The sequence below is a fragment of the Pongo abelii genome, chromosome 3 (assembly GCF_028885655.2).
Source record: "Pongo abelii isolate AG06213 chromosome 3, NHGRI_mPonAbe1-v2.0_pri, whole genome shotgun sequence".
Classification (NCBI taxonomy): Eukaryota; Metazoa; Chordata; class Mammalia; order Primates; family Hominidae; genus Pongo; species Pongo abelii.
This window is the reverse complement of record NC_071988.2, coordinates 185,468,060-185,484,397: the sequence shown is the minus strand read 5'-3', so window position 1 is coordinate 185,484,397 and position 16,338 is coordinate 185,468,060. Positions and strand designations below refer to the sequence as shown.

Sequence of the window (16,338 nt, the reverse complement as noted above, 5' to 3'; positions counted from 1 at the left end):
ATGTTTTGTATTTTCCATCTCTATATTCAAAGGAGATTTTGGAGCTTTAAGATTTAATGACTGCCCAGCTGGGTATCGGAATATCAGACTTGCAAGGGGCCTGTAGCCTCTTTATTTTGGCCAATTTCTCCCATTTGGAATGAGAACATTTACCCAATGCCTGTACCTCCACTTTATATTGGATATAACTAACTTGCTTTTGATTTTACACGCTCGTAGGCGGAAGGGACTTGCTTAGTCTCAGATGAGACTTTGGACTTGGATTTTTGAGATTATGCTGGAATCAGTTAAGACTTCAGGGAACTATTTGGAAAGCATAATTGGTTTTGAAATGTGAAAATAACATGAGATTTGGGAGGGGCCAGGGGTGGAATGTAATCATTTGGCTCTGTGTCCCCACCAAAATCTAATCTCAAATTGTAATCCCCACATGTTGAGAGAGGGACCTGGTGGGAGGTGATTGGATCGTGGGGGCAGTTTCCCCTATGTTGCTCTTGTGATAGTGAGGGAGTTCTCATGAGACATGGTTATTTGATAAGTGTCTGTCATTTCCTATGCTTGCTGTCTCTCTCTCCTGCCACCACGTCAGATGTGCCTTGCTTCCCTTCACCTTCTGCCATGATCATAAATTTCCTGAGGCTTCTTCAGCCGTGCAGAACTGTGAGTCAATTAAACTTCTTTTGTTTATAAATTACCCAGTTTCAGGTAGTATCTTTATAGCAGTTTGAAAATGGACTAATATAGGTACCTAGTTTCTTTGGACCTGTAGCATCACATTAATTTACTGATGAAATCAGCTATACTGCTCTGTGTTGTCTATTAGGGAAGTGCTCAAAGACACATTCTCAACTGAATCCTTTTTTGAGAATTTGAGGAAAGCAGAAGGGTTAAGTTTCAGAGGAGAGAGCTCCAGGGACCAATAACCTCTGCTGACAGGAGTTGGAGGCCTGAACATTCCAGGGTACAATTCATCCTAGTCCTATTTCTATCAGCTCCTTATTAGCCTGGCCTTGTGCTCCTCTGGTAGTGCTTCACAACACTGGGAGGGCAGCAAAGGTTCCCAGGTGAAGTACGGGAGACAAGAGCTAAAATTACACATGACCTCTCCAGAGCCTCCCAAGCTTCCAGGGACATCCTCCTCCCCATGTGACTGCTGTGCTCTTCGGCTGCCTCCCTCCCTTCTAGTCACTAGTTCCCTTCTTCCCAGGGGTTTCTCACAATCTTCATTTACTTCCAACAGTCAATTTCTTCCCGTTTCTGTAGTTTTCAAGGTTGATTTTGGAGACAGCTGTGCTAATTTATCATTTTCCTTATTTCTAGGAGTCCTGATTATACTTATAAAATTAGACTTTTGTCATATATAAATTAGTAATTTTTCTTTTGACCTGTTTGTGACTCTTCTTTTCTTTTTGGCTGGGGAAAAATCATAAAGTGCCTTTCAATAGGGAGCTAGTTGTTACAAAAATGAGTGAAAGATGGCCCCTGGCCCTGTGTTGTTTACTTCTTCACAGCAGACTGGGACTTGTTAACTGAAAAGCCTGCTATGGCCAAACTTAAATTTCTACACATCCAGTTGTTTTAAAATATAGCCCCCAAAAGCAGATTGTTAGCCATTTACAGTCTGCCTGCTTTGCACATCCTGAGAAACTGCACCCAACATCTGCTAGCCATAGGTCCCATAGATTAGATAGACGCTGGGGCCACTGCTTCTCTCAGAGTTCTTTGCCCAGAGACTCCCACCATGCTGCTGAGTGACACTACCTAGACACATAACCCCCTCTAAACACTCCCCCTCGGATCTTCCTCTACGCCCCTTCTGGAAAGTCGCCTTTGCACACTTGCCTTTGGAAGGTATCATGCTGTCACTGAGAAACTGCCCCGTCCTCATCCCAACCCCCACCCTCACCCCCAGGCGAATCTGTCAAACTCTGCCCAAATAAACTGTGTGCTAGTGCCATCTGGTGGTCATCCAAATCCCCTTTGTAACATATTTAACTCCTTACACAAGTTAAATATGTTACAAAGAATTAATTATCTGCTGCTGTTTTAAAGAAATGAGTTAGATTGATATGTACCTGTGTGAAAAAATGCTCTAAAATTGTTAGGTAGAAAAAAATGAGTTATAAAACAATGTGCAAAATAAATCCCATTTACAATAAAATGTGGAATGAAGACATATATATGGCCATTCATGCATAGAAAATATGTGGATGTAGTTACAATATGCTGTTTGTAATTAACGAGATTAGGATTGACGTAGGGCGCTCGGGAAAGGACCTTTCATTGTATTCTTCTACAGTGTTTGAATTTTTCAAAACAGTGTATTTTTTAGCTTTTTTCCAATTAAAATGAGGAGGACTGAGGAAAGCTGAATTTAATGAGTACAGTGGCAATAATGCACCAATAAAGTGGTGCATTAGAGATATGTTGACGCAAACCAAAATATACAGGTTGATAATTGAGATTAGCCTGCAAGTGTTATTTCTCTTTTAAGAACAATGTTAACGAAAGGACACTTTGAAGTCAAAAGAAGGAAATTTTGGTTATTCTTGTTAAGACCATTTTATTAAATTTTGTTTTAGGATAGCTTGTCTTAACCACATATACGTAGTAGCAGAATCAATAAAAATTGAGTTTGATAATGTTTTTGTTCTCTCATTGTCATATTTATAAGGAGTTATAAGTCACATATCTTTATGAATATATGAATAAATGATAGATTTTCCTAAAATGTATTGAGTTTTTTAGAGCAATGAATACTTTAGGTGAATCTTCATTGTTGTAGGTTGAATTGTGCCTCCCTCACCTCTCCCACTAAATTAATATGTTGAAGTCCTAACCCCCAGTACCTCAGAATGTGACCTTATTTGGGTCACAAAGAGCCTTACAGGGTCACTATAGATATAATTAGTTGAGGTCATACTGCAGAAGTGTAGGCCACTAATCCAATATGACTGGTGTCCTTATGAAAAGAAATTTGGACTCAGACATGTACACAGGGAGAACTCCATGTAAGCGTTGTGGTTATGCCACTACAAGCCAAGTGTTATGGATTGAATTGTGTCCCCCAAAAAGATATGTTGAAGTCCTAACCACTAGTATCTTAGAATGTGACCCTATCTGGAGGTCCTTACAGAGGTCTTTTTAGGGTCTTTACAGAGGTAATCAAGGTAAAAATGAGGGTATTAGGGTGTACCCTAATCCAATATGGCAGATGTTCTTATGAAAAGGGGAAATTTAGACACAGAGATATGCATAGAGGGAAGATGACGTGAAGACATAGGGAGAAGGCAGCCATCCGAAGTCAGGGAGAGAGATCAGGAGCAGATCCATCTCTCAGCCCTCAGAAAGAACCAACCCTGTTGATACACTGAATTTTGACTTCTATCCTCCAGATCTGAGAGACAGTAAGTTTCTGTTGTTTAAGTCATCCAACTTGTGACACTTTGTTGTAGCAGACCTAGCAAACCAATACATTCATCAGAGCACACCCACTGCCTTCCTCACTCCTTCTTCTCAATCTTGTCAAGTAATTCCACTTGCTTGCATTAAATCTGATGATCAGTACTATCATTTAAAAAATTTTATGGAACTTACAAGACAAAGAACTCCCTACTTTAGTCCTTTATTATCTGACTTCTGTGTTTTTGCAATAAAATTATCTTCCTTCCTGTTTCTTTCTCAACTTGACCTATCTTTCCTAACACTACCAAAACAATTTTAAAAAACACTACTCTGATCAAGACACTCAAATGATGAAAAAATTTCCATTGTACTTCACCCTCACCCCCAAAGCAAGAGAACATAGCAAAACAACTTACTTGTCTGTGTTTCAAGGCCTTTTCAAAATTGATCTTCCTGCTTTCTCTACTGTTCTCAGGATGAATCTTTCCTTCCTTTCAGATTAGAAATTCTCTCTTTTTATTCTCATAAATTTGCATTGACTTCCTCTCATATTTACTCTAACAAAAATTGTACTCATTCTACAACTGTACGCATCTTCAGTGGAAGTATTACCTTTTCAATGACATCTTCCTGGTCACTATCTGAGAGTAAGCACTTGTTTCTATGCCCTGGTATAACATTTGGCACCTATTGGCACCTACTGTAATCATGTGTTGTGCCTACCTTGTCTTCCCTATTAGATTAAAGTCCAGTATCTGGACAACAAGAACCATCTTCAACTCCTCCATAGAGCATTACATAAGGTTATTATCTATCAAGTATGCAATAAAGAAATGAATAAATTTTCACTATTCAGTGAAAAAATCTGCTTTGGTTCTAAAGCATGTAAAAGCATTGCTTTGAAGATAAACTGTTTTAACTTGTAAATGCTATAAATAAACAATGTTACAAGGTTATTTGTCTACAAAGCACAACCAAAAGTTAAATGTTAAAATAATAAGTGGTGGAGATTATAACTTGTCCACCAGTATTGGTTCTTCCTTTTGTCTTTGTATTATAATCTCCTAAGTTTCAGCAGATCAGTGGGCAAATTGCTTCATTTCACAAACTCCCTTAATGTTGGGTGTGGCTAGGCAAGTAAGTTCTCACCAACAGAGAATGAGAAGTGAAATTTACAATTTCTGGGTTGCTTCCTGAAAAAGAAATCGATTGTCCCCTTGTATTCTCTTTTTGTTCTATTCTGTGGTGGCCCAAGTGGTTTCTGGCTTCAATTTTGCAGATGAGGCCAACACCTGAGTCAAGGACTAGGCAGCCATGAAAAGATTCTGGGACCCTGTAAAGCTCACTTGAGCAGAGCTACCTGACTTCCAAGCATACTCTGAGCGTTTATGTGAAGGAAAAATAAACTTAAATCTTGCTTGAGCCACTTCCTTTTTTTTTTTTGTTACTACAGCTACATACCCTGAAAAATATACTACAGTAGAGTCATAAAAATTGAACATTTATTCTGAACAAAGATGCTGGAATAACCTTCCTTAAGCACCATTCTCAATAGTAATTTTGATTTATTTGATTGAATTTCAATAAAGCTTAATAGCCAGTGGTCATAATGATGACCATTAGTCATCAAAGAAAAGGTTAATGCTCCACATCCCCTTTATAAGAAGAAAGGCAGTTATCTGATATGTTTTAGAGAATTTAATTTAAAATCATTCAAATGCCAAGGGTTTTTGGGTTTATCAGAGCAGTACTAAATCTCTCTGGGAAATTTAACTAACCATAACCACGAAATTTTTTTGGTAGTTCTTAACAATTAAAATTTCATTAGACCATGCTTTGAGAGACACCTTTTTAAAATGACACCATAAAGGTTAGTAATAATTGGTGTAATTGGAAATTCCAAAGTCTTCTGGGTTTAAGAAGTAATATAAATGTGGGAATCAGAGGGGTGCTAGACATAAGGAGTAGTGTGAGTTGGGGTATCGTTTTCTGGAGAATATATGCCCAGTATAAAATATTAACATTCAAAACATTTTATATGCTGTTCTGAGGCTATGATGAAGTAACTGGAATGAGATTTACCCTCCAGCCATAAACAACTAGAAAGCTAGACAAAGTTTATAAGGTAATATTTTTCATATATTGGAAAACAGGCAGCACAGGATCGTGGTCTACGAAAGAGAGAAAACATCTTTCTGGCTTTCTTCCTAGAGGCCCTTTCCGGACAGTGCTACGGGGAAGGGCATCTGACACACAGCATGGCAAATAAGGGAACAGAGATTGGAGCTCAGGAAGCCTATGTTGGCTAGCAGTTTGAAGGCAGAATGATTATAAAGAGAAACTGCCCAAAGATCTCCAGAAATCTTTAGAGTACCTTTGCATAAAGCATACATCTTACATGGCCAGGAAAATGACAACTTGGGAAAGGTGATAACCAAACAGTTCCCAGAACTCACAGAGGGCTAAGCCACACTTGAATCCTAGCCAGCCAGAGTGGAGGGGCCTGATTGAACACACCGGGGCATTCGGTGGAAACCCTGGAGAGATTATGCTTTTGTAGGGGAGCTAAACTAACACTAGAGTAAAGCATACCCTACATTTGCCTTAACAGACTTAAAATACTCAAAAGGAACAAGTGGCTTGTCAGAACAAAGTCCAACACTCTTTAAAAATATACAACAAAATAAAATCCAACCTCCCAAAATAATGTCAAGCATTTAATTAAAAAACTAGATATTTCATAAAACTGGACAGTGTAACACATTAGCAGAAGAAAAATTAGTTAATGGAAACAGAGAGACAGAATAATGGCTTAGTAGACAAGGACTTAAAAAAAAAAATCTTTTTAAAATATGCTAGAAGGGCCAGGCATAGTGGCTCACGCCTGTAATATCAGGAACTTTGGGAGGCTGAGGCAGGCAGATCACCTGAGATCAGGAGTTCGAGACCAGTCTGTCCAACATGGCGAAACCCCATCTCTACTAAAAATACAAAAAATTAGGTGTGGTGACACACGCCTGTAGTCCCAGCAACTGGGGAGGCTGAGGCAGGAGAATCGCTTGAACCTGGGAGGCAAAGGTTGCAGTGAGCAAAGATTGCTCCATTGCACTCCAGCCTGGGTGACAAGAGTGAAACTCTGTCTCAAAAAAAAAAAAAAAAAAGAAAGAAAAGAAAAAAAATATATATATGTATATATGCTAGAAGAATTAAAAGGAGATTAATATTTTGAGGACAGCAAGATATAAAGAAGAACCAAATGGAACTTATAATCATAAGTATAATATTTGAAATAAAAAATTCAGTGGATGGGATTCAGAGCAGATTAGACACTGCAGAAGAAAAAATCAGCGAACTTTAAGACACTGCAATAGAAACTATGCAAACTGAAGTTCAGAAGGGGAAAGAATAAAAAACAAAAAGGAACAGAACCTCAGAGAGAGAAAGCAACTCAGTGGAGCCTAGGGTGAAGAATAACTGAATGCAAAAGCATACAGGAATGTTTGAGGATGATAGAAATATTGAAGTTATATTTTGATTGTTGTGATAGCTAAATAGAAATAAACATTTGCCAAAATTCATTAATTTGTTGGTTAAATGGATTAATGTTATTGTTATTGTTTGTTACTTGTAACTCAATACATTTGCTAAAATATTCTAGCCAAAATAAAATCTCAACAAAGGGCTGAATTTGACCTGAGGATGGGAAGGAGTTAGGTGGGACATGGCGCAAGTACTAATCAATCCACTATTTAATGCATACAATAGTAGTATCTAATAAAAATGGTTTATAGAATGAATTAAATTCCTCTCATATACTTAAAGTTCATCATACTGATTTACAATCAGTAATATAAGTCTAATACCTTGGATTTTAAAAAATTACTATTGCTATCATTTGTTATTATATTTTAGTTTTCAAAAGTAAGAGATTTTGTTGTAATCTACTTCAAGGTTATTATCTGGATGGAAGGAAAAGCATTTTCTCCACTAAATGTAGCTAGTCTATATGAGAATAAATCCAGCTATATCATTTTCATATTTCCATCATACTCAACCACCTAGGCCAGACAGCAAATGAATATGATAAGGTATTTGAGTGTTTTCTATACATAAAGCCCATGTACCAAGTTTAAAAATCCTAGTTTTTGAAGAGATAGTCAATGTAATAACAACAGCAACATAGCAATAGTAATTATACAAAAAAGACCAAAGTTGTAGGTGTGTGGGTGGGACCAGGCACTGAGAATAAAAATACTGAGTAAACTACATTTTCTGGAGCCCCTTCTCTTCTACTGTGAGCCCTCTTGATTGTTTTTTTTTTCCCCCTGATTACTAGACTTAGAGGAGCTTGTTTAGGGGATCTATTTTTGTATCTCTCAGAAATGTTTTCAGTTGAAGATAATAGAAACTCATTCATGAAGTGGAAATATTTAATTTTTTTCTTAACAAGGAGTCTAGAAGAAGCTGGTCCCAAGGCTTGTGGACCCACGAAGTTATGAAGAACTCATACGTTCTATTTTTCCAGTCTACCATACCAAGCACATTAACTTTTATCTGTAGGCTTTTTTTTTTTTTAAATCATGGAGTCTCACTCTATCGCCCAGGCTGGAGTGCAGTGGCGCGACCTCAGCTCTCTGCAACCTCCACCTCTGAAGTTTAAGCGATTCTTGTGCCTCAGCCTCCCAAGTGGCTGGGATTACTGGTGTGCACCACGTTGCCCAGCTAATTTTTGTATTTTTAGTAGAGACAGGGTTTCACCATGTTGGCCAGGCTGGTCTCAAATTCCTGCCCTCAGGCAATCTGCCCTCCTTGGCCTCCCAAAGCGCTGGGCATGAGCCACTGTGCCTGGCCTGCACTATTTATTTTAATTTCCTTTAGGTTTACAGGAAAAGTGGCTAATAATTGATCTACAGGCATGAGCCACAGCGCCCGGCCTTATCCTTAGGCTTTTGGCTGCTATAGCTCCAATACATCCTCTGGTGGTGGTGGTAGAGGGGTTGAAAAGAATGGCTGGGCATGGTGTCTCATGCCTGTAATCGCAGTGCTTTGGGAGGCGGAGGTGGGCGGATCACCTGAGGTCAGGAGTTCAAGACCAGCCTAGTCAACATGGTGAAACACTGTTTCTACTAAATGACAGAGCAACAAGAGCAAAACTCCATCTCAAAAAAAAAAAGAAGAGATCACAGTTCTTCTTGTACTCTCTCCTGTTTACCAGGAAGAAAATCTTTAATAGAAATTATTACCAGCTGGGAGGCCAAGGCAGGAGGATCACTTGAGGCCAGGAGTTCAAAACCAGCCTGAGAAACATAGCAACACCCCATCTCTAAAAGAAAGAAACGAGAATTATTACACCCAAAGCAGACTTCTACTTACATCTTATTGACCACAACTGGGTCAATAAGTGCTGACCCCCATTAATAGCCAAAGGGAATGGCATTGTGATGCTGGTCCTAGATTAATTATGATTTTCTCCTGGGACTAGGAGGTGGGCCAAGTTTCTTAAATTTGTTGCCACCTCTCTCTTCTGCCCCTTCTCTCCCCACCCCAAAATAAGGACTTGTAACTATGGAAAAAGTAGGATAGCATCCTACAGATGCATCATAATAGCATCTGTTAAAATTTTCAAAGCAATAATCCAGGAAGATAAAGTACATTTTTCTTTCCAGGAAACTTATTGCCTTACACAAGAATCTTATTCTCATTTTCTCCATTCTTTAGCTTCCAAAGCCAACCAAATTTAAACAGTGGAAGAAAAAGATGAATTCAGCATTTACGTATCTTATATAATTCCATTTTAACAAAACTTAACAGTTTAAATAAGATTTAAGTAAAATTTCAGCATTCCCAACTCCTAAATATTACTCACCCTCACGTGGCAAAATGTGTATTTTCACAAATCGGTGTAGACCTACTCAGTAATCGGTAATTGTGTGCTCTGTTTTCTCTGCTGCAGCCCAGTAGAAATTACACTTATCAATTGCTACTATTTATGTTTCTCCTTCATAGCTACTTGTATTGGTAATCCTGTTAGATTTTGTTTTCATGTGAAGTACACACTATAATGAATACTTTTAGATGCTATGAGAAAAAAATTAAGTGAAAAATTTAAGCAAAGATAAAACAAAAATTATTGTTGCTTTTAAACAGACTTTAAATTGGGGTCAAAAGTGGCAGCCTGAAGGTATATTTTATTTTTCCAACAAAATGTTTATACGTTTTTCAATTTTGAATGCCTTTAGGTGGTCTTGTATTCTCCAGTTTAACACAGGCCCCTCTAACCCTCTTATAGCTGACATCCAAGCACTCATGGTAACTCCTTATCCCAGTAGGCACTTGAATTTACCAATCTCTGCTTTGTCTGGATAAACCAAGATTAATAATAAATGAATAATGTTTTCCTATTTGCAGAACACTTTCGACTGGCTTCCAAAATGATCTCTAAAATGAATAATGAACTTTTCTCCAAGACAACTACATTTTTGGCATGCTGGTTTAAAAGTTTTTGGCTGACCTTTTGTCAGTAAAAGCCTCTTCTAAATAGGGTAGAAGGTGGTATCACGTCTTTGATTTATTTGATGAAGTTGTGTTCCCAGCCATATTGGGTAATTTTGCATTATGAAATTGTGCATACTTTAAACAAGTTGAGTATTCTTTAGTTGAAATTATTTGCTTGAGACCAGAAGTGTTTTGGATTTCAATTAAAAACAAATTTGGAATATCTGCATTATACTTAGCAGCTGAACATTCCAAATCAGAAAAATCCCAAATCCAAAATGTCCTTTGAGCAGTTCCCCTGAGTAACATGCCAGTGCTCAAAATGTTTCAGATTTTGGAGCATTTGAAACATCAGATTTTCAAGTTTGGGATGCTCTACCTGTATTTATATATTTTCAATTGTATATTTTAAAATATATTTCAAATTTAAAAGACCACAATGCTTAAAGAAAATTAACAGCTTATATATGTTATTGATATATAATATATTAATATAAAATTAATTTTATATAAAATTAATATATTACATATATTGATATGTTTTTTATATATAATATATATACTTTTATATATAATACATATCTTTCCAGATATTTTACTATATATATACTTTTATATATATTTTATATATATATATATCTTTCCAGAGTTCCTTTTACAAAATCTCAGAATACCTTATAAGTATTTTACACATAATTTATAAAATATTATTTTCTATATAGTATAAAAAATTCACACAGTCTCACAGAATGATAGAGGGAAATTCACACTCACTAGCTAGGGTATTAAATCTCCAAGACTACATTCTTCCCTTAATAAAATTGACCTTTGCTAATGTTAAAATTTTTTTATTTAATACTTTAGGAAATAGCTGTGCAATGTTTTAAATGAGTGAAAGAATGTGGGAACTTGGAAAGAAATGTTAAGCAGTCCCACGTTTTTATTCATGTGAACATTGCCTCATAAATCATTTTTATACTATCATGTTTACTAATTGTGTGGATTTATTAGAGTTCTTTTTGGCCAAAATAATGGTGAGCTACCTGTGTTTATATTAACTACTTTCCTGTCAGCCTGTAGTAGTTTGCTATTATGTTACTGTGATTATTATTTTTTCTCTAATTCCCATCTTCTGTACTACCAGTTCTAGCCTAGTCTGCTTATATTTCCTCCTCCTTTATTTGTCTAAAAAGATAAACAAGCTTTAATTTGCAAAGGGCATGGAGAGTTATGAATACATGATGACCTCTTAAGAACTTCTCCAACGCCAACACTCCTGCAACAAGTCTTAAAATCTTGTTAGTGTCATATTATTATTATTTATTCTAATATGTGTCCTTAAAAGTTAAAATGATAGAACTAGTAGAAATAGCAAATAACATTTGAAATATTTTTCTGAGATATAATGCAAGAGATAATAAGTATAAAGAGTAACAACACCCCCTAAGTTAGTTGTTTACAACCCTGACTGAACACTGAAATTGCCTGGGGAAGATTTTAAAATTACTGATGCCTAGATCTATTGCCTAGAAATTCTGATATAATTGGTCTGGAGTGCAGCATGGACATGAGATGTTTTTAAAACTCCCCAGATAATTCTAAACTACAACTAATGTTGAGAACCACTGGTCTCAGACTATCTCCAGATTATGTTATTAACCTTGACTACCCATTATAATCAATGGGTGTATTTTAGAAACATAGCTTCCCAGACTCCAGGTCCAGAAATTCAAATTCTATTTTTCTGGGATGGAACCAGGCATTGTTTTTCTTCTGTGCCCTGATTTTAACGTGAAGTTAAGGTAAGAATTATTGCTCAAGAAACCAAGAGGTTTAACATCGCAATATGGGAAGGTATGATATATTATCATTGTGGTTTTTTTTAATTGTTGTTTTATTGATGACAAACCATAACCTTGGCCTGCTAGAAGAGTTCAATGGCACAAATTAAGTTTTTTTGTTTTTTTGGTTTTTTTTAGACGGAGTCTCGCTCTGTCTCCCAGGCTGGAGTGCGGTGGCACAATCTGGGCTCACTGCAAGCTCTGCCTCCCAGGTTCACACCACTCTCCTGCCTCAGCCCCCAGAGTAGCTGGGACTACAGGTGCCCACCACCACGCCCAGCTAATTTTTTCTTATTTTTGGTAGACACGGGGTTTCACCATGTTAGCCAGGATGGTCTCAATCTCCTGACCTTGTGATCCGCCTGCCTCGGCCTCCCAAAGTGCTGGGATTACAGGCCTGAGCCACAGCACCCGGCCCACAAATTTAGTTTTTTAAAGTAAGTAACTTTGTCTTAAAAATGATTTGTAGTAATAGTTATTAAAAGATAAACTGAGGCACATTAAAATATTAAAGCATTTATTTGACCATTCAGTGATTCATGAATCTCGTAGCTCCTGATAAAGGAGCCAAGGAGAAGGCTTTTATAGGGTGAATTTGGAAGCAAAGGAAAGATATTTGATTGGTTAAAGTGGAGTACTAGCCTTATTTGGGTCATCCCAGTGGAAAGTCCCTAGTTAGAAGTTAGCTGGCAGTTTCTGATTGATTAAGCTTAAATTTCCTTTTTATCATTTACACTGATTTGGGTTTCCTTTTCTTAGGTAGGAACTCAGGGAGCTGAAGCTACCTCAGCCTACTGGCCTTCTAATTATTTCAACACAGAAATAGTACTTTAGGGCACACTGGAGTTGAAATTCTATTCTGCAATTGGGTGGTTTCAGATTTGTTCTTCCTGTAAATTTTGGTCAAATTAGTCATTGCATTTCTTTCTATAAGTCTGAGATTCAGATATTTGGTTGCTCTGAGAAAGTCTCTGTTGAGATAGCATTGCCATACTGGTCAGATTGAAAGTGACTTTGTATCCTTTCTATTAATGTTCTGATATAAAAGAGTGATGTCTCGGATATAGTGTTAATGCATTAAAAAAGCACAGCCTCACAAATAGCTTCCTATAATACACAGAAAAATGTCTGGTTTTGAATTTACAACACAGGGAAAGGTAAAAAATTTAATTATGCTTACTAATTTTGAACTTGCACGTGACAAAGTAAATACTAAAAATCCATTCAGCTGGGCGTGGACAGAGAGAGGGAATGGTGCACATCAGAGGGTGCAGGCTACTCCAACGTTTTCGTTTCCTCAGTCTCGCGGGAAGCTCCGCTGTGGGCGCCCTGGCTGGTGGCTGAGCTCAGGCCCTTCAGGCAGCCAGGAGGCGAGGGCGGGGCGGTCACGTGACAGCACTGCCGCGGTGGGTTGTGGGGGTGCTGCAGCGCCATTTGCTTTGCCAAACCGACAAAAGAGAGATCATGGCCGACTATGCCAAGCCCGACGTGAGGACGGTGCAGGTGCTGCGGGACACAGCCAACCGCCTGCGGATCCATTCCATCAGGGTCACGTGTGCCTCTGGTTCTGGCCAGCTCACGTCGTGCTGCAGTGCAGCTGAGGTCGTGTCTGTCCTCTTCTTCCACACGATGAAGTATAAACAGACAGACCCAGAACACCCGGACAACGACCGGTTCATCCTCTCCAGGGGACATGCTGCTCCTATCCTCTATGCTGCTTGGGTGGAGGTGGGTGACATCAGTGAATCTGACTTGCTGAACCTGAGGAAACTTCACAGCGACTTGGAGAGACACCCTACCCGCCGACTGCCGTTTGTTGACGTGGCAACAGGGTCCCTAGGTCAGGGATTAGGTGCTGCATGTGGAATGGCTTATACTGGCAAGTACCTTGACAAGGCCAGCTACCGGGTGTTCTGCCTTATGGGAGATGGTGAATCCTCAGAAGGCTCTGTGTGGGAGGCTTTTGCTTTTGCCTCCCACTACAACTTGGACAATCTCGTGGCGGTTTTCGACGTGAACCGCTTGGGACAAAGTGGCCCTGCACCCCTTGAGCATGGCGCAGACATCTACCAGAATTGCTGTGAAGCCTTTGGATGGAATACTTACGTAGTGGATGGCCATGATGTGGAGGCCTTGTGCCAAGCATTTTGGCAAGCAAGTCAAGTGAAGAACAAGCCTACTGCTATAGTTGCCAAGACCTTCAAAGGTCGGGGTATTGCAAATATTGAGGATGCAGAAAATTGGCATGGAAAGCCAGTGCCAAAAGAAAGAGCAGATGCAATTGTCAAACTAATTGAGAGTCAGATACAGACCAATGAAAATCTCATACCAAAATCGCCTGTGGAAGACTCACCTCAAATCAGCATCACAGATATAAAAATGACCTCCCCACCTGCTTACAAAGTTGGTGACAAGATAGCTGCTCAGAAAACATATGGTTTGGCTCTGGCTAAACTGGGCCGTGCAAATGAAAGAGTTATTGTTCTGAGTGGTGACACGATGAACTCCACCTTTTCTGAGATATTCAGGAAAGAACACCCTGAGCGTTTCATAGAATGTGTTATTGCTGAACAAAACATGGTAAGTGTGGCACTAGGCTGTGCTACACGTGGTCGAACCATTGCTTTTGCTAGTGCTTTTGCTGCCTTTTTTACTAGAGCATTTGATCAGCTCCGAATGGGAGCCATTTCTCAAGCCAATATCAACCTTATTGGTTCCCACTGTGGGGTATCCACTGGAGAAGATGGAGTCTCCCAGATGGCCCTGGAGGATCTAGCCATGTTCCGAAGCATTCCCAATTGTACTGTTTTCTATCCAAGTGATGCCATCTCGACGGAGCATGCTGTTTATCTAGCCGCCAATACCAAGGGAATGTGCTTCATTCGAACCAGCCAACCAGAAACTGCAGTTATTTATACCCCGCAAGAAAATTTTGAGATTGGCCAGGCCAAGGTGGTCCGCCACAGTGTCAATGATAAAGTCACAGTAATTGGAGCTGGAGTTACTCTCCATGAAGCCTTAGCAGCTGCTGACCATCTTTCTCAACAAGGTATTTCTGTCCGTGTCATCGACCCATTTACCATTAAACCCCTGGATGCTGCCACCATCATCTCCAGTGCAAAAGCCACAGGCGGCCGTGTTGTCACAGTGGAGGATCACTACAGGGAAGGTGGCATTGGAGAAGCTGTTTGTGCAGCTGTCTCCAGGGAGCCTGATATCCTTGTTCATCAACTGGCAGTGTCAGGAGTGCCTCAACGTGGGAAAACTAGTGAATTGCTGGATATGTTTGGAATCAGTACCAGACACATTATAGCAGCCGTAACACTTACTTTAATGAAGTAAACTAGGCTTATTTCTAAAAAGTCAAGTCTACTGGCTTTGGCCCAAAAGCACTGGTATCTTTGTATTAAATTCATGCTTATTGTTACAAAACCATTATTTATACCTATACAGTTGTACTGTTTCTTTTAAAGCAAAGCCATTTAACATCTTTCTTCATTCCTAATTTGGAAATTAAAGTTTACCTTTCTGTTAATCTATGTGTAAATGTTACTCTGAGTTATTAATGTGGATTTTAAAATTGTAAGCAATAGAATAGGAAATAAAACAACTACCTAATACAAATATTTCTGATAAGACTACAAATATCTGAGTTGGGGATTAAGGTAGAGGTAACTATATCTTAAATGAGTATGATTTCCTTGTAAGTTAAAAAAATTGAAATTTAATTGTAGACTTCAATAGTCCAAGTTTTGAAGGATGTTTGAGCTTTTGTGTAATGCCATCCTATACCTGCAGTTTTATAAATAATGTTCGACTGCAGTTGCCTTGGAAATTCCTCCAAAGTTTGCCTTCATCTCTCCTCTACAGTTCGGAGGTGATGGTGCAGCAGCGAAACATCTCATGATGCACCACACTACTTGTGGTGTTCTGTGAAGAGATGAAAGTATAACTGGTTCTGGTTTGCACACTACACATATAGTTTTGTGAAGCTTCAGAAATGTTTTTTCTTTTCCTTGTGGCCAAACCAGTTTGTTAATCTGATTATATTCATCTACCATGATACTAAAGTTAATGTAATAAAGCATTTAAAAATCAGATACTTCAGTCTGTGCTGTGTATGTGGGATTTGATTTCTTCCTGATGAAATCCTAAATAAGGAGAACTTGTGTCTAAATCAGAAACAGAGAGAGTCATGACCCCCAAAAGCAAACCTGGAAAAAGGTTGAAGCTGGAGATAAGTTACTAGAGAAGACTGTATGGACCAAAAAGCCATCCCTTAAGCAGACTCCCGACTTTTGGCTGTCAGTGTGTAAATATATGCTTGGAGTACAAGAAAGTACCAGTCAGGCAAATCACAGATGGACCCAAGGTTCCAAACTAAATTAAAATTACTCTGTGTCTATGTCAGGTAATTATTTCCTTACTTTTATTACCCTCATTAAGTTCTTTGGAGGCATAACCATTTGTCTCAGCAATCATTGTCTTAGGAGGCATAATAGAGCCAAAAAATATTAATACTAACCTGGGAATTAGAGAAACCAGGCTCTCCTCATCTGCTACTACCCGTTTTCTCTAAGCTGATTTCCTCTTTTAT

At 38.6% G+C, this 16,338-nt stretch overlaps 1 protein-coding gene across 1 annotated transcript; it reads left to right on the top strand.

Annotated features, from left to right (window-relative positions):
- The first annotated feature begins 13,130 nt into the window (after positions 1 to 13,130).
- TKTL2 (transketolase like 2) lies at positions 13,131 to 15,839 on the top strand. The gene has a single exon (XM_002815263.4). It carries the CDS (start codon positions 13,206 to 13,208, stop codon positions 15,081 to 15,083), a length of 1,878 nt encoding a protein of 625 aa, XP_002815309.2. The 5' UTR covers positions 13,131 to 13,205; the 3' UTR covers positions 15,084 to 15,839.
- Positions 15,840 to 16,338: the final 499 nt, after the last annotated feature.

Excerpts from the sequence above, each read along its gene's own strand:
- TKTL2 (XM_002815263.4), top strand. The coding sequence starts at position 13,206 with ATGGCCGACTATGCCAAGCCCGACGTGAGGACGGTGCAGGTGCTGCGG.